The sequence below is a fragment of the Acartia tonsa genome, chromosome 12, assembly GCF_053477335.1.
Source record: "Acartia tonsa isolate MP-2025a chromosome 12, ASM5347733v1, whole genome shotgun sequence".
NCBI classification, from domain to species: Eukaryota; Metazoa; Arthropoda; class Copepoda; order Calanoida; family Acartiidae; genus Acartia; species Acartia tonsa.
The window spans coordinates 8,641,199-8,663,865 of record NC_137271.1 but is presented as its reverse complement, the minus strand read 5'-3'; the positions used below and the strand labels follow the sequence as shown (position 1 = coordinate 8,663,865).

Sequence of the window (22,667 nt, the reverse complement as noted above, 5' to 3'; positions counted from 1 at the left end):
CTGTACCGAAGGATCTCGCTAACCGCCGAACCGCTATGTTCACCTTAACAGGGTAGCTTCTCATAAGTCCTTCGAAGCCATACTGGGATTATTTTTAAAGGCTTTAAAATTAAGGAAGGTTAATTTGTATGTCCATTAAGATGACAACATCCACAAAGCCGATTGAGTTTTCCATATTAGTTTAAGACTTAAATACCTACCAGAATAGTTTGAAGCTATTTTATTAAAAGCTTGAAGTCCTGCAAGGATTTAGGCTATTTTTCTTCCCCCTCTATACACCTACAAATAAATGTGCCCCCTGATAATAGATATAATCTAGAGACACACTCACAAAATCAGCCAATAGAAAAACAGTGAAGGAACAACCCGGTCATACTATTGGTTGGAGCGTGTACAAATTTCCCTGAAAAGTAGGCATATTACCAGAAAAGTTCAGTCGATTCAGCTGTTAATAAGATCTTAAGCTTCATCCGGGACGGACAGACAAACAGGCAGATATTGTTCTATTTTGTATTATGGACAACGTTTTAACTTTACTTGTACAAAATGTATTGATTAAAAATGCGGCAAAAAAGTATTATGTCATAATTATCTAATTATTATTTACAGATTAAACCAGAAAAGTTTACTTCCTAACATTCTAACATAGTGGGGCGCTTTTTTAGCAGTTTTTTGAAAAGCTTTTTTTCAGGTAACGGTTAGCTTTTAAAATTATTAAAACATGTTAGAATTGTCCTATCAATTTTAAACTTTTCAGGATGATTCATATAACAGTTGGGTACAATTTAGAAAGCGTAGCAAAGTAAAAATCAGAAAATTGAACCAGCTTTGTTTGGGGCCAAAAGAATTGATTTAATAAATTTTTATATCCGAGGAAAGCTGTCTATATGTTGCGATAAACTATTATAAATCAAAATTGAAGGCTGTATTGTTATTTGCCTTAAATACTTTGAATTTCCATTTTTAAAATTCAAATCAAATGTTTTTAAGGTTTAAAACAAGTAAAAAAGTTGGTTTGGTAATAGATATTACAATGATGTCCATAAATTCTTTATACAAGACTTGAATTTTTAATTGAAATTACATTATGCTATGTTTAAGCAACACTAATAAATTTTGTTGATAAGAACTGTGATTTATTCAATCAATTTTAGTTAACACGTAATTTCTTATTATTTCCTAGTTAGCATACAGTCTGTCTTCTGTCTGTCTTTTTATTAACAGTAGCGCAGCAAAGCTATTCTACAAAATACATTTAGGTTAGGTCCGTCAGCCGCATGAGATAGCTTCTATCATAGTTTCAGGCATGTTAGAATTGTCCTGTCAATTTTAAACTTAAAATGGTGATTTATGCTGCGTATTTTTATGGCCTAATTAAACATAATGATTTTCTTATCTTTTATATGTGATAATAGTGGCTAGAAGCCTCTATGGAGAGCTTAAAGTGGAAGGGGGAAAAGTCGACTTCCCCCCCCCCCCCCAGCATTTTCTCATTTTAAGTTTAAAAAAGTAAAAAAATATTTGTATAGGGGTCATTTTTATTGGAAGGGTGGAGATACCAACCCTCAAAATAATTTTAAAAACCTACCCTGGACCTATAAGAAGCTTCACTGTAAAGGAGAACCCTTTTGGTTCAGCTGTTAGCGAGATCCTGCAGAAAAAAAGCTTACTACTTTTTCCAATGATATTTTTCTGGTTTCCGGGACGATTTTATATGGAACAATTCTAACCAATGATATTTGATAATGAATAAATTAACTCATTTAAATCTATAATATTTTTTTAAAAAATATTTGCTACACTTTTATTACATATTTATAATTATAAACCACTATCAAAGTTACTATAATCTTGAGTTATCCTTTTATATAAAAAATTATTACAAGCATTCTTTACATTGAGTATCATATCAACTACTCTGGCCTTGTCATCTGGATTAAGTTCCAGCAAATCTCCTTCAGCAGGTTCCAGGCTTAACACTTGGATGAGTTGTGATAGTCTGCTCTTGTTCTCTTCTAGGGGAATAATCTTCGACCTGAGTTGGATGGCAGAATCTGAAAACTTGGTGTGCATAAACTCCAATGAATTGATGGCACTTTGTAGAGTGTTCTGTTGATTTTGATACAAAATTTGCTGAAGTAGATTCTGTTGGCGCATAAAATCTCTTTGCCTGTCTTTTCTCTCTTGTAATATTTTCAGGTAACTTTCATCTAATGATCGTCCATGTCTATTATATTCTTGTATTTGAGTTGCAGCTTTTTCTAATTCTTTTCTAGATTCTTCCATTGTTTTCTTTATTTCCTCAATACGTGTTCCAGTAAGATAGTCTGCCAGCTTGGAAGTTGCGGCAGCAGCACCAATTATCTGGGTTAAGGCTGCACTTGCCATCTTGTAAGTGATTTTCTTAGGTTTACTTCCCACATGTTCACTTGTGGTTCCAAGAAGACCTATAACATGTTTTGCAAACTCTGAGCTTAACTTTCTTCCTTTTGAATCCTTGCTAGCATCCACAACTGAACCAAGTATACCCTCTTTCATACTTCCAGCAACTTGTTTCAACAAAGGGACATCTTTACCATCCTCTCCAAGTGCATCTATAACACCACCAGCCACATTTACAGCTTCTTCACCAATAGTAGAATGTAGTACAGAAATGACTGGATCATAATTTTGTTTCTTCTGACCTGGCTCTGCATCAGTTGCTGTTGTTTTATCAGATACAGAATTAACTGTAGAATCTGAACGTTTCCTGCGAACATGTCCTGCGTCAATCTGCTTCCTTTGCCTCTGGTGAATTTGTGCAGTATAATGTGATTGTATTGTCTGTTTTAGCCTTGGCAACAGCTCATCTACACGCTTTATTAAATCATTCACCACTGCCATGTGACTTTCTGCCTCAGGAAGTGTTTCATCGTGTAGTTTTATAATATTCAGCATTTGATTGGCTGCTAATTTTAATCCAAATCTAATCTTTGTTGGCTTTTCTTCAATTGTAATAATTGCATGCTGAAGGGATGTTACTCTACTGATGGTGCTTTTAGCAAATGATTTTAATGAGATTCTAGAAGTCACCAATTCCTTTTTGATTATGGAAATAGTCTCAATGAGTTGCTTAAATATTGGCACATTATGCACGCCTGCTGACTCAAGATTGATAGACCGTATTCTCTGGTCAAGATCCTCAATTTCTGTAGCAATGTCAATATTGTTGAGATTGTTGAACACTTGATGTAAGGATTTGCCAGATGAAACTAATGTCGTCATCACATTATGGACAATGTTTCTACTCTCTGTGAAGCCTTCCTCTATAATTTCAATGTCTAAAATTAAAAAAAAAATTGAAAGAATATGATTGAAATATTATTATATACAGACAGAAGAAAGAATTAAATGTTTCTTTGTTAAGGAATTTTAATAAAATATTCATATAGCTCATCAATCAGACATAGCAGTAATGTAAATCACATTTCCTCTTTCTCTCTCCCAAGCAATTCTGTCTCTCTGTCTCTCTCTCTCTCTCCCTCCCTCCAAGTCGTTGTCTCCCTTCTTTATCTCTCATCTTCTGTTTCTGTCTTTATCTGTCTTAGTTTCTTCCTCTTTAATCTTTTACACCCTCTCTCCCACAGCAGGGATTTACACACCTCTAATGCAGCCAATGCAATGGAGGTGTTGAGTAAAAAGTCACATCCCCCTTGATAGACAGACACATGGATAGACTGAAGGACAGACAGATGGATGAACACTATTCTACTTTGTTTTACAGATATTTGTGTACACTAATTATAGAGTATCTGCACAATTGAAATTACTTACCTGATGTTTCATCCTGTATACTTTGTTTCTGGTTTGCTGGGTTTGCTGGAGCCTGTGCTACCACCATCTGTCCCATCATGAGGAGTATCCCCGTCATTATTAATATCTTCCATCTTCCTGGTGCAGTCATCTCTATAAAGAATTGGCATGTATTAAAACATGCCTGCTGGCTGTCGCAAAGTTTACAAGTTTCATTCGAACAACGCCGCAAAAACCGCAACCATGGCTCAACACGTAGCGCATCCGCTCGTTGTCGGGGAGGTGATAGGTTCAAATCATAACTAAAGACGTTAAAAATGGTTCCTACTGCTACTATGTCAGATGCGCGACATAAATAGTTAAAAGAGACCTTGGCCCATTGGTTGGTTGTTTGTTGGGTGTTACTTTACCTAATATCCTGGAATTTTTGGGGGGAAAAGGCTAATAATAGTTATTTCTCGCATGTATTATAAACGGCTTTCCGCGGGTATAGAATGTACAATTAAAAGATTAAAACTAGTTTTTTTAGCCCCGAGGTGCCGAAGCTGGATATAATACTATGCTAGACATAGTTTTTTCGTATGGATGAGAACCGGTTCTTATCCATCGGATTCGAATGAATACGAGAAAACTTGTATATTATATTCATTTAAGTCGCAGATATTACAAAATATAAACAGTAAATGAAAAACAAACAAAAAGAATTAACCCATAAATATCAGTCATCAATAGACAATCTGCTGGTTGTACTAGAGGTTTAAGATTGCTGTATAGTTACAGCTTTTTTTATTTCTTAGTCGTAATGGGGACAGACAGACAAACAGACAAAGTAAGTTATAGCAGGTATCTAAAAGGATAAGACAATGGCCGAAAAATTGATGTAAATCCCCAATGGTATGACACAAAATTACCCTTTTATGTAAATCAAATTTAGTGATTGTAACGTTTATGTTTAACCGATTAAAATTCACCTAAAGTCCCCAAAGTTACTAAGCCAACGGATAAAAAAGCATTATTACAAAACTTTGGGGAGTAGTATAATAAACAAACCATTGTCCCCTGTCTCTCTGAAGAATAACAAGGATGACAACATCCATAAAAGCGAAGCTCTGAAACGGTAGGACAAACGAACATAAACACTTGTAGAGTGCAAGAACTAAATAATCAGGACATAAATGTATAAAAGTCGAAACAAAATTGTAAGTAAATTTGAAGAAAAACTGAATAAATACAGGATAATATTAAAGGATATACTTACTTGATTATAGAGATGATTCGCTTATAACAGTGTACTTTGTTGTTCTAGGAATTAGCATTTCAAAAATACGATCAACCGGATAATAATATCATATAAAAAACTTGTTGTTAAAAAAAAGTTAAAAATCATCATGTTTAAAATGGACGTGCAGACATGCTAGTAATGATTGTAAGGTTGCTACGATTTCTGAATCGTACCTAACTACTACAGGAATCGCCATAAAAAGTTTTAAATCGATAGGACAATTCTAACATGCCTAAATCAACGAAAAAAGCTATCCGGACGTACAGAGGTATGGACGCCTGATAGACCGATCATAATTATAGAAAAGATTCGCTTTTAACAAAGACCTATATATATAAGAGCCTGACATATTTTACTTACCAGACAAAATTAATATTCTCAATGATTATCAAATTCTCTCCTACGTCAAACAGCAACTAAATTTTATATTTAATTTTTGAAAATAAAGACAAGCACATGTTAACCCAAAATAAGACAAGAAACAATGTGGCGATAAGTGGCGCAGCTATAAAGGAAAACTTAGAATTTAAGAAAAATGTCAGAAAAATAGAATATTAAACTTTCCTAAGAAGTACAACTTAATATGTTTAGCAAATTTCGATATCTTTAGCTTCAAACAAAAAAAGTTTTTTTACTTTATAATATAGTATTGCATTTGTGTGCTTATATGACCACTAGCGGCTTCGCCCCTAGCCTCTAGGGGCTTTGCCCCAAGAGGTGATAAAAAAATTAATATTTATTGTTTTTAGTGAGAGAATGTTGCTATTCTTTCATTCAAAATAAATGCTGGAATAAAAAATATTTTTTAACAAAGGACCAAGGAAATCTTCGGCAAAAAAAAAAAAAAAAAAAAAAATGGGGTGGGAGATTTTTTTGTTTTTTGGGGGGTTGGGGATGTCCCACCCCCCAAGAAAATAGCTTAAAACCACCACAGGACCAATAGGTATATACCCTGAAGAGTAGAATCCAATTGGTTCAGTGGTTACCGAGATCTTAAGCTTCAGACGGACGGACAGACGGACGGACAGACATCAAGCTACTTTGTATTATAGATTAGGAAACTATTTGTAATCCTAGATGACAGGCAGACGGACGTACGGACATTTACAAAAATGCTTCGCATCGAATAACAAGGATGCCAATTACATCCATAAGTAGCAAAACTCAAAAATTATGAATGGATAAAATGGAAAAAAAATTACTATAGAGCAGTGTCAAACAATAAACATTAAACCGCGAAAACTTTAAAATCACACAACCTTTAAGATCACAAAAAAAAAAATAAAAATCTAGGAATCGATCTAGCACCGCAATTACTATAAAAATCTTAATGTAACTTGATGGAAATATGTAGCATGTGTGCATATTTAATCCCTAATGATTTAAATCGTCAATCCTGAATAGGAATAGAGAAATCCACGAAAACCTAAAAATCTAGGTATCGATCTAGCACCCCAATTAATAGACAAATCTTAATATAACTTAGGGAAAATATGTAGAATATAAGATTTATTAATCCCTGAAAATTTCAGCTCCCTATCTTGAAAAGGAATTGAGAAAATCACGAAAACTTGAAAATCTAGGAATCGATCCAGAAATCTAGCGTTTCCCTCATAGCGTTACGGACGGAAGGACGGAGAGACAAAGTGAATTATAGAGTAGCTTTGCTACTAAAAACTAGAATTAAACGAGTGTATTTGTAAACATTTTCTACGAACTTTATTGAAAAGCGAAGCTTTCTACATCTAGGTTTAGTCCGTCCGTCTCTAAAGGATTGCTCAAATCGGTATTTTTAAATGTCAGAATCGTTGTCTAGACTGTTAGAGGAATCCACATGCAAAGTTAAAAATCGATAGGACAATTATAAAATGTATAAATAAACTTTCAGAGCTAACGCAAAGATGGCTGATCTTTCCCTATTTATAGAAAAGCTTCGCTTTAAAAAAGTTTATTCATGCTCGTTTACTCTCGCCGCTTTAATGAATGTTTTCAACCCTGTTTTAACACACATATATGTCATTATTGTAAAAGACATTTAAACGTAGCAAAAATTATGTAAAGATGTCTGTCTTTCTTTCATTTGTCCATCTGTTCGTCTGTCCTTCTGTCTGTCTTTCATTTGTCCATCTGTTCGTCTGTCAGTCTGTCTGTACGATCCAAATAAATGATCTTATTAACTATAACGATTGTATTCTTCTTTCGGAATCTTCCTATCAGATTTAGACATCCAGCTGATTTTTAAAATATTAATTGGTTGATTTTCCTGAGGATTATAGGCAGGCGGGACGAACCCCAAACTGTCCCAGTTTTGAGCAAGACGATTCCTGTGACGTCATATAAAAAGGGAAGGGGGGGGGAGAAAATCTCTTCCCTTTTCTCCAATTTCTTTTGAATAGATTTTCTTCCCCCCTTCCCTTTTTCTTTCCTGAAACGTATATGACGTAACTGGAATCGTCTTGCTCAAAACTGGGACAGTTTGGGGTTCGTCGCAGGCAGCTAATGAGCGGCTGCAGAGCTCTGATATAGGATTTATGAAATTGAATCAAAGTTTATGAAAATTTTAAATAAAGCTTTAAATATTTTATAATTTAGAACCCTTGCCGTAACGGTAATAGTTATTTATCTGATTGTATTATAGACAGATATTAAAATGAAAAATTATAAGATTAAAACCAGTTTGTCAGCCCCGAGGTGCCCGAAGGCCCGGGCAAAAATACTGGTATAAATCTTATTATTTTTATTTTATTATTCGTGAGAAGTTGTCTACAATATGATACAATACATGATTTTTCAGTATGGCTAGGGTCCGGTTCTAGTCCAGTGGATATCAATCGGTTTCGAATACCTTATGATGAACCGATTAGTAACTGATTAAAGATGTTACTACACTGAAAAAAATTCAATTTTCTGACCTAAAAGAATATACATTTTAATCCAGCTTATACCAACAAGGACATTAATTCGGAAATAAAATCACAAAATCTATACGTATTTTTCAGCTGTCTTTGAGGGGCAACACATCGTAAATTTGACACCCTCTCCATTTGACCCCCAATATTATTTTAGATTTATTTCGCTTGTTGGTTAAACCCTATTCCTGATTTTAAACATTAAAGTTTCTTTAATAGATCTATAGTATAGATGTATATACATATACTACCTCCCTTTCTTTTTTAATGACCTTTTTCGTCTGATATTAAATTATTTTCTGCTACTTGGCTGTGTAAATATCCCCCATATTGATTTTCAATGACCCAATTAAGAGTCGGCACAAGGATACTGTGATGGGGAGATTAAGTAATTTAATACTTCATCCCTCAAGTGTTTTACTCTAATGTTTCGATACATTAAGACAGACAGAGTTACGGAAACCTAGCTGTATAGAACACGCCACGCGTGTTAATTTATAAGTTTATTGTAAATGTATACTAAGACACTTATTTCTAGACTTGTTTTATTATTTCACACTGGACTTTAAAACAAAATAAGTCGAAGACATGCACTGTCTGACAGGGACCTAAAGGGATAAGACAATGACGTACATCTCCAATGATGACACACAAAATTACTCCTTCAGTAGATTGCAATTTGTGGTTGAAACAATTAAACCGACCAATCATGTTAAATAAAAGTACCCAAAGTTGTTAGGCAAACGAATCAGAAAACTTTGGGGGCTAGTAATAAACAGCTCAATGTTCCCTAACTCCATGACTGTCAAATATATTTGATGGTAAATTTCAATGTTAATTCAAATAGGGAACCATTTCTAAGGAATAGTTGTTTATCGCATCGCATAGACATCTTTCCGCGGGTGTTAAAATAAAAGATTATAAGAATAAAACCAGTGTTTTTAGCCTGGGCCTTCGGCCCTTTGGAGTTAACAAAACTGATGATAAACATGATTTTTCAGTATGGCCGAGTATCCAGCTAATATCAATCGGTTTCAAAGCCATACTGGAAAATGTGATATTATGATCTAACTTAACTTTACAATCCAGTTGTTTTAATTCTAAAACTAATAAGAAGGTCTACCATTTTAATATATATGATAATTTCCAGTATTTATATAAACTGATTAATATCCGCTGGATTAAAACCGGTTTTTCGCCATTCTGAAAATCATGTATAGCATCGTATTACATAAATTTCCACGAATATCAAAAAAATCAAAGAATCGATACCAATTTTGTTAGCCCGGGCCGTCGGCCTCTCGGGGCTAACAAAACTAGTTTTAATCTTATAACTTTTTATTTTAATATCCACGGAAAGATGTTTATAATACTAATCTTGATTAAAGAAGAGGGTATTAATTTTAGAAAGACTACATTTTGTCATCTTGTTACATTTCATGTAACTAGAGGCCTCTAGGAGCACTTGAGGAGGGAGGAGATGAATTTGATAAACCAATTTTATTTTTTTTGAGGGGGAATTTTCTTGGGAAATAGTTATAAACCTTCTCTGGATCAATGAAAAGCTACCCTGTAAAGGAGAACCATACAGATTCAGTGGTTAGCGAGATCCTTTATTACTTTATTATAAGGATAATTCCAACCTTGAACTTTTTATGTTCTCTAGCTTATAGTGCATTATTCATATGTTTTTCTTCATGTGTTTTAATTATAAAATAAATTTAGATGATTTTTAGTTCAGCATTTTACACTTCAACAATCAGACATTGCTTTTTGGTAAGTAATTCTTATAAATAAAGCTTTTCTATAATTGAAGTCAGTCAGTCCGTTCGTCGGTATTGGTTAGATTTTATCGTCAATTTTGGCATGCTCTATTGATTTCAAACTTGGCATTGCGATTCCTGTAAACGTTAGGTACAATTTAGAAAGCAATTTTTGATTATTACGTACCAAACAGTCTATAAGTACATTTGAAAAATGATGTTTTTGGGTTTTCAAAACACAATATTTTAATTATCCTAAAATTAATATTTGAACATGGATTACTAGGAATATTAGGAATGACGCTGTAAGCCAAGCATCTCCGTTATCAGGTCTTAAAATTTAGGTATGTACATATTAAGCATTCTCTTTGAAAGTAATTTTGAAAATATTTTTTTATGGAATTTTCGTTTAAACTTCTAAATAATATTAAATATCAAATAACGTGTAACTCTATACTTGTTAACGTTTCTTTTTCTGTCTTTGCTATCTTTGGATATTGTCATCCTTGAATAGGTGCTACTGCTATTAGATAAATCATAGACAAAAGTAACAAGATTTCTGCCTGTCTGTCTGTACGCATGTAAATTCTCACGTAAACCACATCACCCGTGCTTTACATTTTTATGAAAAGTTTACATTCTCCTGAATATGGTTTGCTATGGACAGTAGTAAAATGTCATTTCTCGAAGTCGTACGCGGCCATACGTAATGTTGGAAGGGTGACGCAAATTTCAGATCTCAGTTTTTTCCATTTGAGAAGAATTCATCATTATATCATAGCAAATTAGATAATCTTGCAAGCATCGCTTTTATATTATAGAGAAAATAAGTAAATCACATCGCGAAAACTGCGATCTGTAGTTTGCGTCAACCTTCCGACATTGCGTATGACCGAGTGCAACTTCGAAAAACGGCATTTTATTGTTGTCCATCAAGGTTTGAGCTGTATACAGGGAAAGGGGGAGGTAAACAATGCCCCTCTTGGAGGTATAGCTGCATCAATGGAGGCTAAGAATATAGGGATCCAAAGGGATAAGACAATGGCTTATAAATAGATGTACAACATACCCAATGATAATACACAAAATTATCCCTTTTGTAGATTAGAATTAGTGGTTGAAACATTTAGACACTCAATGAATTAACCAACCAATCAAAATGTAACAAAAGTACCCATATTTGTTAAGCCAACGAATAAGAAAACTTTTTTATAATACTTTAGGGACTAGTGTAATAAACAGCCTAATATCTTCTCCTTCCTAGAATATAATGAACGAGAATTTTCTACCTGCTATCTACCTTAGATAACAGATTAGGAATACCTATAAATATTAGGTATACACTATACATAACTAAAGGCTTTCCTTTTCAGAATAGATGAAGCTTGTCACGTGTAACCTGTTACTTGCCTGGATGTTTCTGGTATATCCGCCAGTCACACAGGCAAATATCAATGTAGATCAAGGTAATCCTTATATTATAGTGACTTTGGCTCAACACTTTTAAAAGCGAAGCTTTTCTATAATTAGGGTTGGTCTGTCCGTCCGTCCGTCCGTACGTCAATCACTCATTGGCAGGGAATTGCAATGATAAATTTCATATGTTTACGCCGCATTGTAGGCGGTGTTATTGATTGATTTAAATAAAGATGTAAAATTTGGTTGTTCTATTTTGTTCAGACTATGAGTTGCCAGTTATAACACCTACTCCAGCCCTGCTTGCTAAGGTATTGTAGATCACAGTTTGATGACGCAAAAATGTGTGTTTTTAAAAGGGATGCTTTTCTAAAGTTAGGATCTGTCCATACCATGTTTCACTTTCATGTAACAGACTTACATTCAGACAGACACTCATACATTTAGTAAGAAATAAATATATACAAATAAACATATATTTAGACTTAAATAAATGCAGATAGACATACAAAGAAACCTACCTAGACATCTATAATACAAAGTAGAACGATGTCTGTCTGTTTGTCTGTGTGTCTGTTTGTCTGTTTGTTTGTAGCGAAGGATCTCGCTAACCGCCGAACCGATCGGGTTCTCCTTTACAGGGTAGCTTCTCATAGGTCTTGGGAAGGTTTATAACTATTTTCTTGGGGGGTGGGACATCCCCAACCCCCCAAAAAATAAAAATACCCCCACAAAAAAAAAAAAAAATTTTAATTTTTTTTAACTAAAATTAAAAATGAGGGGGGTTGGACGGGGGTGCACCCCCTCGGAAAAAAAATTTTTTCTCCCCCCCCCAAAAAAAGTTTTTTTAAAACTTTTTCTTTTAAAATCTAAAATAAGAAATTTAATTTTTAAATTAGACTCTCTCCTCAAGTGCCCCTAGAGGCCTCTAGGGGCGTAGCCGCTAGAATTTACATACAGAAATACATACAGACAGACCTACATGCAGAGAGAAATGCATTCAGAGGGACGTACATACATTAAGCTATACAAGTTTTAAAGGATTTTAATGAATATGATAGATTTGAAATCTGCATAAAATTTTAAGGAATTTTTATAAATTCGTTTTTTGTATAATTCTTTATCTATAAGCGCAAATACAAATTAAGTTAAATAATTTTGACATCTGTGATTGGTGGATTGAAAACTATCCGCGCCTTGATTGGAGAAGCCTAAGTGACGTACATCATTCAACCAATTAGAGCGCAGGTAGTTTCCAATCCACCTATCCTATTGGTCAAAATTTATTAACTTAAATTGGATTTGCGCTTTTAAATAATGAATTATATAAAAAACGAATTTTATAAAAAAAATCCTTAAAATTTAAAATCTATTATATTCATTAAAATTCTTTCCAATTTTTATAGCTTAACATACATGCTGAGTAGACAGACATAAATACATGCAGACAAACAAACATACAGACAGACAGACAATCATGCAGACAGACAGACATTCATGCAGACAGACAGACAATCATGCAGACAGACAGACAATCATGCAGACAGACAGACAATCATGCAGACAGACAGACAATCATGCAGACAGACAGATAATCATGCAGACAGACAGATAATCATGCAGACAGACAGACAATCATGCAGACAGACAGACAATCATGCAGACAGACAGACAATCATGCAGACAGACCTACATACAGACAGAAATACATACAAACAGACAAAAATACATGCAAACAGACATACATACAGACAGAAATACATACAAACAGACATACATGCAGACAGACATAATTACAGACAAACAAACATGCCAGACAGACAGACATACATACATTATACAACCAAATAGATAGAGCAAATAATTTTACAGAACAAACTTTGCATGGTAAAACAAAAATCATCTATAAAATCATCAGAACATTCAATCCTATTATATAAAGTAGTAAGCTTTCTTTTGTCTGTAGCGTATGATCTTGCTAACAGCTGTACAGATATGGTTCTTCTTTACAGAAAAGCTTCATATAGGTTCTGAAATTGTTTTAGGCTATTTCGATTTTATAATTGAGTCTGGTTTTGGGCCATTTTTCTGCGTTTCCATATCTCTCTGAGGAGAGCCCCTAAATGCTAGTTCTATTATTATTATTTAGACAGGTAGGCTGACTGCTGGTACAGTTGTTACAGCTATTGTTGAATCTGGTATTGCTCTCCACAGTGCTGTCAACAACTTTACAAATGCTGAAGTCCTTCCTGTCATCAATGACCTCAATGACAGGTATTTCTTATAGCTTTTCTAAATGCGTGTTTTAAAGTACTTTAGATATATTCTATGATATAAGATAGTAAGATCTATTTGTCTTGAGCTGAAGATTTAAACAACTAATGAACTGATTGAATTCTCCATTGTATGGAAGCTTCACATGATTTTGGACTTTTTAGATTTAAGGTTCAAATTTTGGAATAATTTAGACTTTTTAATAGTTATAGACCTTTCCTGGGCATATAAGAAGCTTAATTGTAAAGGATAACCATATTGGTCCTTGTGAGATCCTATGCTACAGATAGACAGGTAGACAACCTGTTAATTTAAGAGGATAAGTATTCACATAAGTTTTAATTTGAATTAACACTAATGTTTTTGTTTTAGAATAAGAGCCATGAATCTTGAGGATGCTGGTATTCCACAAGAAAAGATCCCGGAGTATGAAAAGAGCCTGGAAGATTTCACCAACATAAGGAAAGAGCTGATGACAATGCGCATAGTACTGAAATCACTAGCAATGGAGTCAATACGACGTGGAAACTCTTTGCTGAAAACTATGGATGTGGCAGAGAGAAACCCAGAAAAGACTCAGAAAGCCCTCCGATATGCAGCTGAAAAGATGGTAAAACTAATTAATCGTAGCAATGAAGTACTCGCCGATGCAGAGAAATATCTTAGCGATGTTAATAAAAAGCTCAGCACCATAGACGCTAACCTAATTACATTAAGAAATAAACTTGACAAGAACTCTTCAGAGGTAATATTAAAAATAAACTTAATCAGCAAGCGAAGAAAGAAGCGCTTTGTTATTACAACTGCTGTCCTTATAGGTTTAGGTGTTGTTGGTGTTGCTGGTGCTACAACTGCTGTAGGTATTGGAATCTCACTCGCTAATGTAAATAAACAGAATGCATTGTTAGAACAACAGATAAAGAATCAGAAGGAGCAAATCAAACAGTTGAATGAGAAATATGAAAGAGCACTGCAAGAGTCTCAACAACGATACGATGAGATGAACAAAATGCTGAAAGATGCCCAGATGAGAGAAGAAAAAATGCTGCAGGAACGAAAAAACATGGAGCTGAAGAAGCTTGATGCACAGAAAACGGTCATCAACACTGCTCTAGAGTCTGTTAATCATTTCCTTGGCTCACTCAAAGACACTGAAAACCATATAACCCATGAACAAACTCTCATCAGAGAGTGGAGGGCAAATCTTATTGAGATGATTGATTCCATGAAGTCTGCAGATGATGTTCTCGACTTGTTTGACTTCGAACCGGAATCTATTCGCACGATGGTGAAAAATCTTAACCATGCCTGCCAGAACTATATTGATGGGAGAATTCCAGTTGGATATAATGACATTATTAACCTCCAACAGCCATAGTAATTTTCACTCTTTCATAATAAAATTTGTTATATCAAATTGTATTTCATCGTATTTTTTATTTACTTATTATAATACAATGTTGTGAAAATTTAAAAGTTGTCACAAATATAGCTATTAAGAGTTATTTCTCGCATCGTATTATAAACGGCTTTCCGCGGATATAGAAAGTACAATTATGAGATTAAAACTAGTTTTTTTAGCCCCGAGGTGCCAAAGGCACCAGCTAAAAAAACTGGTTTTAATCTTATGATTGTACATTTCTATATTCGTAGAAAGCTGGATATAATACGATGCTAGACATAGTTTTTTCGTATGGATGAGAACTGGTTCCTATCCACCGGATTCGAATGAATACGAGAAAATGACTTTATAAACTGTTATTTGAATTGAAGATTCATCTCTTTTTCTGTTCATTTACTGTTTTTAGTTAATAGAAAACTTGTAGCTTCGTTACTTTTGGACATAATTTACATAATTATGTTCATTATATTGATTTGGCAATAACATTTTCTGTTATTGCTTTAATTTACAGTTTTTTAATGTGTTTAACAATCAGGGAAGGAAGGGGACATTGGACTGTAAATCACATTGGCAACCAAAGTTTATAAACATATTCTATAATGGGTTTACTTAAAATCTTTGGGCACTTTATCTTTATTGATTACTAAACAAGTATTGCCTAACCTTCTGACAATTAAGCTACAGTTTATCATAATTGGGTTTATATATAAATTGATTTCCTTAAAGATCCTTGCAATTATAAGGTTAAAATTAAGTTTATACTTTATATTAGTAACTAGTGGCTTCGCCAGTATCCTCTAGGGGCTTTGCCTGAAGAGGTAATTTTAGAGAGAAAAAAATGGTGGTGCAACACAAATGCCTTTATTACATGTATCAGCAAAAAAACAGGACCAATAACCACCACAGGACCATCAGATATATTCCCTGCAAAATAGAATCCGATCAGTTCAGTGGTTACCGAGATCTTAAGGGACAGACGGACGGACAGACAGACATCAAGCTACTTTTTATTATAGATAATAAAAACAAGGATGACACTATCTGTAAAAGCGAAGCTTTGAAATCAAAAGGTTGAAAAAAAAGCACTTGTAGAGTGTCTAAACTTAATAAGCAGAATATTTTTGGTAACGAAAATAAAGTTGCCAAACCAATTGCTAAATCGTACCTATCTGTTACGGGAATCATCATCTAAAGTTTATAATCGATAGGATAATTCTAACAAGCCTAAATTTATCAAAAGTGCTAATCGCTACGTACTGAACAACAGTTTAATTATAGAAAAGCTTCGCTTTGAAAATATACAAAAATAAAAGATCATTTCGCTTTCAAGATAAACAAAACTGTTAAATTGTAATTATTTTATTTAATTATTAACAGCATAAAATAAATAGCATAAAACCATCCCAAGACTTAAATCTGAAAATAAAAAAAGCCTAAGCTATCACAGAACCGCTGCGAAGCTGACCTAAAATAGAGAACCCAAAAGTTTTACTAGGTATTGATATCTTCATCTTTTTTTAACAAAGATATCAAAGAAGGGGTCATTTGTGTACCATGATTATGTACCATAATTGGGAGTGTACATCAATTTATCGGCCATTGACCTATCCCCTTAGGCCCCTGGTGTAAATTTCTTTATAATGTGCAAGAAAAAGAAGAGATATAGACATAGAAAATGTTGGTTCTTATACTATTCTACTTTTTAAAAGCGAAACTTTTCTACAATTATGGTCGGTCCGTACGTCCGTCCGTCCGGAACGGTTAGCTCTTTTCGTTAATTTGAACAGGTTATAAATGTCCTTTGGTTTTCAAACTTTGCATGCTGATTTCTATAACAGTTACGTACGATTTAGGAAGCGTAACAACACTATAATCGTTATCAGAATGTCCATACGTCCATTGATAATATATTGCTTTAAATTTTTTTTTAAATAAATTTTCGTGGGATGTAATTATCCTATTAATCTGAGTTTTTGGAGTACTTATTCCTAGGACAACAAAGTACAATGTTATAAGCGAAGCATCTCTATAATCAAGTTCTAAAAATGTAAGTATATACATATACAATTATTTCCTGCTTATTCAGTTATGACACTCTACTACATGTGTGAATGTTAAGCTTTTAGGGATGTTGTCATCCTTGTTTTCCCTATCAATAATCAAAATTTTCTGGATTGTCCTGTCCCTGTGTCCTGATAGAAAACCAAAGTTTATTGACAAATCTTGTGAAATATCAATATCCCAACTATTTCAGTATTACAAAATATTTAGGACTGTCGCCCCCCCCCCCCGCACAACATCTTCCGGGACGTTCAATGGTGAGGAGGGCAGAAGGATACCCCCCTAAAAGTTTTAATTTTTAACTTCCTCCCCCCCCCCAAAAAAAACAAAAGATAAAAAAAACTTGGACGTCATTGCCTATATGATATAAAGATTACCACCCCCTTCCCCCCTCCCCAATTGAATTTCTGGCACCAATTTTTTTGTCGGTGTGTTTGTCAGCCCACCAGAAAGAAATTAGGCGGGGGAGTTGACTCCATAAGCAAGCCTTTAACTCAACTTAACGTCAAAGCTTTTTACTTTTGGAAGGGAAAAATGAGGGGTTTCAAATGTTTGAGGGGGGTAAACACTCACGTCTATATCAACAAAATAACACAGTTTTTTATCAGGTTTGACATTTTATTTATTAGGGATCTAATGGGATAAGACAATGGCCGATAGAGTGATGTACATCACCATTGATGTTACACAAAATTACCCTTTCTGTAGATTACAATTATTGGTTGAAACTTATAGGCACTCAACTAAATAAACTTAACAATCAAAAGTCCCCAAGGTTGCTAGGCCAATGTTTAAGAAACTTTATTATAAGACTTTAGGGACTAGGGTAATTAAAAGTCAAATGTTTTTATTTAAGGGGGTTAATATGCCTATAATGGGATATTACTTTGGTTCACCTTTTATATTACACTAAAAAGGGAATATTATTATTGTTGTACGTATTTTCCCTCCGCCTACCATATTATTCTCCTCCCCCCCCCCCCTCAGGGCTCATGTTGTTTCTTAAGGTTATTATTTAAAACAGCAGAAAATATTGTTTTGGTTACTTTATTAGAGTGAAACAACAGAGGAGGAAGGGGTTAATTACAGTTTGTTCCACTCCGTGGACCCTGTGCCAACTTTCGTCAGCTAATTGCGTCGGGAATATTAACACAGCCAAGTCGCTACTAGAGAGCAGAAAGTAATTTGCAGACGAAAAAGTTCCCCAATCCTGGATCCAGCTAGTTGACTGGGTTAAATATCTATATTTATAAGTTTATTGTTGCTTTAGTCTTAGTAGTATTCAGTAAACTTAAAAGTTGCCATTAGAGTGTAATTAGAGTAATATCATAAAGTTGATTAATCTTTAGCTTACTTTAATAATATTTGCCTCCAAAGTTTTACTATAACGATTTCGTATTCGTTGGATTAACAATTTTGGGGGACTTTTGATTAATTTTGATTGGTTGGTTCATTAAGTTGAGTGTCTTAACGTTTCAACCATTAATTGTAATCTACAGTGGGGTAATTTGTGTAATGTTTTTTACATTTCTATTAACTTTGAGGAATTTTATTGAATTTTTATTGGTTAGTTCATTGAATTAAGTGCCTAAACGTTTCAACCAAAAGTTATAATCTACAGGTTAATTGTGTATTATCATTTGGGATGTACATTATCGGCCATTGTCTTATACCTTTAGATATTTGGGAAGTTTGGTAAGCCTAGGAATTTTAGTATGTTGTCTAAAAATTGTGAACATCACAGTTTCGTAGAAACACCTTTTCCCTTTTTTATTTTCTTTCTATTACTCTTTTGAACTAAGTTAGTAGAAAGGAAACTTTGCTTAAAGACATAGTTATTATAGCGAAGCTATTCTATAACTAAGAATATGTACGTCATAACGTTAACTACGTCAGAACATCTTTTTAGACTTGATAAAGTTGTCTGATCTTAATGAAATTAATTAAATGTGAATTTGTTTATCAATTCATGGAGCAAAGTTGTTTTATAAGTAAAACCACTAAAGTTAAAAGTTTGTATGCTATTTTCAATCTCGCACTTATAGGCAATGAAAGTCAGGGAGGGGCTATCGGATGGTAAATTACACTGGTACCCAAAGTTCTGTAACCAAGTTATCTTATTCATTGCACTTAAAAAGTTTGGATACTTTTATTTAATTTTGATTGGTTGGTTCCAAACTTTTCAACGAACAATTTTATTATCATTGGGGATGTATGTATATCAATTTATCGTCCATTAAAATACCTGGACTTTTTAGGATTAATGGTTGACTTTTAGGTCGTCATATTTTAGATATTCGATATTAAACTGTAATATATGTATTGTAATTCTTTACAATGTTTTAGCGACTGTTGGACCGACGAATAAACCTACGAACATACCATGGCAATGGTAGAGCTTCGCTACTTTATTTGAGCCATTCTAAAGCTGAGAGTGGACAATGGGCTGTTTATGATACTAGTCCCCAAAGATTTAAATAAACGTTTTCTTATTCATTGGCTTAACAACTTTGGAGACTTTAAATAATTTTGATTGGTTGATTCATTTAGTTAGTGTTCAAACGTTCCAACCACTAATTCTAATTTACAGAGGTGGTAATTTTGTTTATAATAATCATTGGGGATGTAATTTATTTATCGGCCATTGTCTTATCCTTTTAGATGCCTGCAAATAAATTACAAATGATAACTACAAATAAATCAAAAACATAACAAGTTTGATAAAGTTGTTAATTTTCTTGTGTTTGTTTTTAAACTTTTTGAAGAATGCAAAAAGTCGGTATGACTTATAGTTTTTTTTAGATTTGGGTTGTTTAGAAAAGTGTGAGTAAATTCGTAATAAACTTCTTCAAATGTATATCCTCTACAAGTAAATGTATAGATATAGATGTATAACTAGAAAACTACCTGGATCCCCCTGTTGGGGACCTTTTTCATCTGATAGAAAACTGCTTTCCGTACTTTTGCAGCGACATCTTGTTATATCTTGTTTCTAACCCCCACCCCCCACTATTACCTTATTTTAATTGTATTACAACCAGTCCTAAAGTTTTGTAACCTTTGGGTTCTGATCACTTTAACTGGCCTAAGATACCAGCACGTCGTTGTTTTAAATCCAGGAATCTAAGGATTGGACAATAAATCCAATATTCAATATTTTAGGGGTTCAAACCTTGGGGGACTCATGTAAAGTGATTGCGAAGGATTTAGCAGGTTCTGACTGACTTTGGGGACGAGCACACAATTGCTGCTGAATTTGTTGTGATCCTAGCAGACACAAATCAATAAAACTAATTAATACAATTTCTAGCAGACCAAAAATTTGTATTGAACATTTTTTTGGGGGGTTTGTTCTAACAATTATTTTTTTCCCAAAAATATAATTTCATAGATTTTCGTCAAATTTTCTGGATAAATCTGATTTTCATGGACTTTCAGCAAAGACTCTTAAAGTGAATTAATTGCCCATAGTCCAATCCCTGTATAACTGGCTTTAAATCCAATACTTAGCATTCCTATCATTAGTTTGGATGCATTCTTCCTAAGTTTTTTTTTAGTAGCAAAGCTACTTTACAATTTCCATTGTTTGTCCATCGGTCCAAAAAAAATACTGGTTATATCCCTTTGTCCGTTCGTCTGTAAGACAATGGGGAGTGTTTTTTTTGTGTTATCAATTTAAAAGATAAAGAATTTTTTTTTAAATTTTGCTGGATTTTAAAAAAAAATTTTGCTGGATTTTTCAAATAAATTCCAATGTCCGTTTGTTACTCCAAGATAGGATTGTGTAATATTCTATGTATATCTTAGGCATAATGTGCAAAATGATTGAAAATTGACTATATTTCCGTCTTTTGGTTTGAACCACTTTACAAATATGGCTTTCCTTTACAGTGAAGCTTTTTGCAGGTCCAGGGAAGGTTTATAAATATTTTGTTTGAGTAAACCTCCACCTTCCAAAAAAAGCGCCCCATAAAAAAGAGAAGGTAAAAAAAGTGCTGCCGTTAGTTTGATAAAACTTATCATTCTGTCTTACATTTGTATTTTAATATATTTAGCGCTGTTTCTTTTAACGTTATTATATTAACTACCAATTTTTCTCGGTGCAGTATTGGTTATTTTTTAAGCATATAATTTCTTTATTTAAAATTAAAACAAATGTATTTTTGCTTATGTCCAGGGGTAGCTATTCTAACCCAAAATTCTACAAAAAAAAAATCACGAAACCGTATAAAGTAATTGGTGGTGATTTTGTTTTTGTCATGTAACTTAAGAAGGGTGGGAAAGAAGGGGAGGAAAAGGGCATTCTAGGATATTTTAAATCTGTGTGTGTGGAGTGTTTTACTAGCGTCACAGTTGCAAGCAGCGGAACACGACGGACGGACGTTACTTAGTCTAACTGTAAAGAAGCTTCGCTTCAATCCCCAATAACACAGAGTTTCTATTTACAAGTTTATATATACACAAGCAAAAGAAACTAAATTCAATATCTTATTACAGTTAGGGACTTGAATCCATTTTTATAGAAGCAGAAATATAATCTATGATTATGGTTTGGACCCTCTAAAACTGTAATCTACCTTTCCACTTTCCCCTCTCTTGGTGAAGATATCTTCAACGCCGATACGATTTTTGAAATGTAAGATTCTACTTTCCCTTCTCTTGGTGAAGATATCTTCAACGCCGATACGATTTTTAAAATTTAAGATTCCACTTTTGCCTCTCTTGGTGAAGATATCTTCAACAAGAGAGACAAAAGTGGAATCTTATATTTCAAAAATCGTATCGGCGTTGAAGATATCTTCACCAAGAGAGGGGAAAGTGGAAGGGTAGATTACAGTTTTAGAGGGTCCAAACCATAATCATAGATTATATTTCTGCTTCTATAAAAATGGATTCATGTCCCTAACTGTATTAGGAAAGGTTAAATAGGATAATAATAGTTTCCTTCCCTCCCTTTGTATGTTTTGGGGGAAGGAATCACAAATACAAAAGTTATATTTATGATGTACTTAAACATATTTGATACAAAGGCATTATTATTATGAAGAGCGAATCTATTCATCAAATAACTTGGTCTGCTACCTTTTTACCTCCTTAGAGGAAATAAGGGGGCATTACACGAAAGACATAGAAAGTATATCAATGTGACGTCATAAAATGATCGAGTGATTATCCATCTCTTTTTCAGGGGTTTTTATTCCCACTCCTCCTCTCTTCATCCCTCATTTTTATGACGCCAGAATTTTTTTTAATGGACTTTCTTCGTCTTTTATACACGCCTGCTACGGTTGTTGTGTTCATTTTTTCCAGGGAGTAAAGGGATAAGACAATGGCTGATAAATTGGCGTACATCCCCAATAATATACACAAAATTACCCCTTCTTTAAATTACAATTAGTAGACACTAATGAACCAATCAATGAAAATTCAATAAAAGTCCCCATAGTTAATACAATTAAGTGCAATAAACATTCCCTTCTATCCCTGATTATTTCATTTTAATTTTATATTGAGTAAAAGGACGTAAAAAAAATCCTGTGCACGAACCAGAAGTGAATTCTTAAAAAAAATAGGGTCACTGCAGCGCTGGTGAAGCAAAATTGTTTTCAAGAAAAATCCTCCAAAATCACATAAAAAATCTACAAACATAAAATAATAAAATAGAAAGGTTATTAACATAAGATTTTATTTAATTTTTTTAGATTTTTATGTGAAATTGGAGGATTTTTCACAAATCCTATTTTTTTAAAGAATCCACCTCTGATAAA

General features: G+C 33.6%; 2 protein-coding genes across 3 annotated transcripts; one reads left to right on the top strand and one right to left on the bottom strand.

Annotated features, from left to right (window-relative positions):
* Positions 1-1,762: 1,762 nt before the first annotated feature.
* On the bottom strand, positions 1,763-5,543 carry LOC145334650 (uncharacterized). Its single transcript, XM_080180192.1, has 3 exons — positions 5,435-5,543; positions 3,814-3,945; positions 1,763-3,320 (listed from the first exon to the last, which is right to left on the bottom strand). The coding sequence occupies exons 2-3, from the start codon at positions 3,941-3,943 to the stop codon at positions 1,822-1,824; spliced, it is 1,629 nt and encodes a 542-aa protein (XP_080036318.1). The 5' UTR covers positions 3,944-3,945; positions 5,435-5,543; the 3' UTR covers positions 1,763-1,821.
* Positions 5,544-9,698: 4,155 nt separating this feature from the next.
* On the top strand, positions 9,699-14,935 carry LOC145334430 (uncharacterized). 2 transcript variants are annotated; one of them, XM_080179885.1, is made up of 5 exons: positions 9,699-9,759; positions 11,120-11,212; positions 11,427-11,473; positions 13,312-13,436; positions 13,809-14,935. In XM_080179885.1, the coding sequence occupies exons 2-5, from the start codon at positions 11,125-11,127 to the stop codon at positions 14,812-14,814; spliced, it is 1,266 nt and encodes a 421-aa protein (XP_080036011.1). In that variant the 5' UTR covers positions 9,699-9,759; positions 11,120-11,124; the 3' UTR covers positions 14,815-14,935. The 2 variants fall into 2 exon arrangements, with proteins under 2 accessions (XP_080036011.1, XP_080036012.1); XM_080179886.1 differs by lacking the exon at positions 9,699-9,759 and adding an exon at positions 10,067-10,090.
* Positions 14,936-22,667: the final 7,732 nt, after the last annotated feature.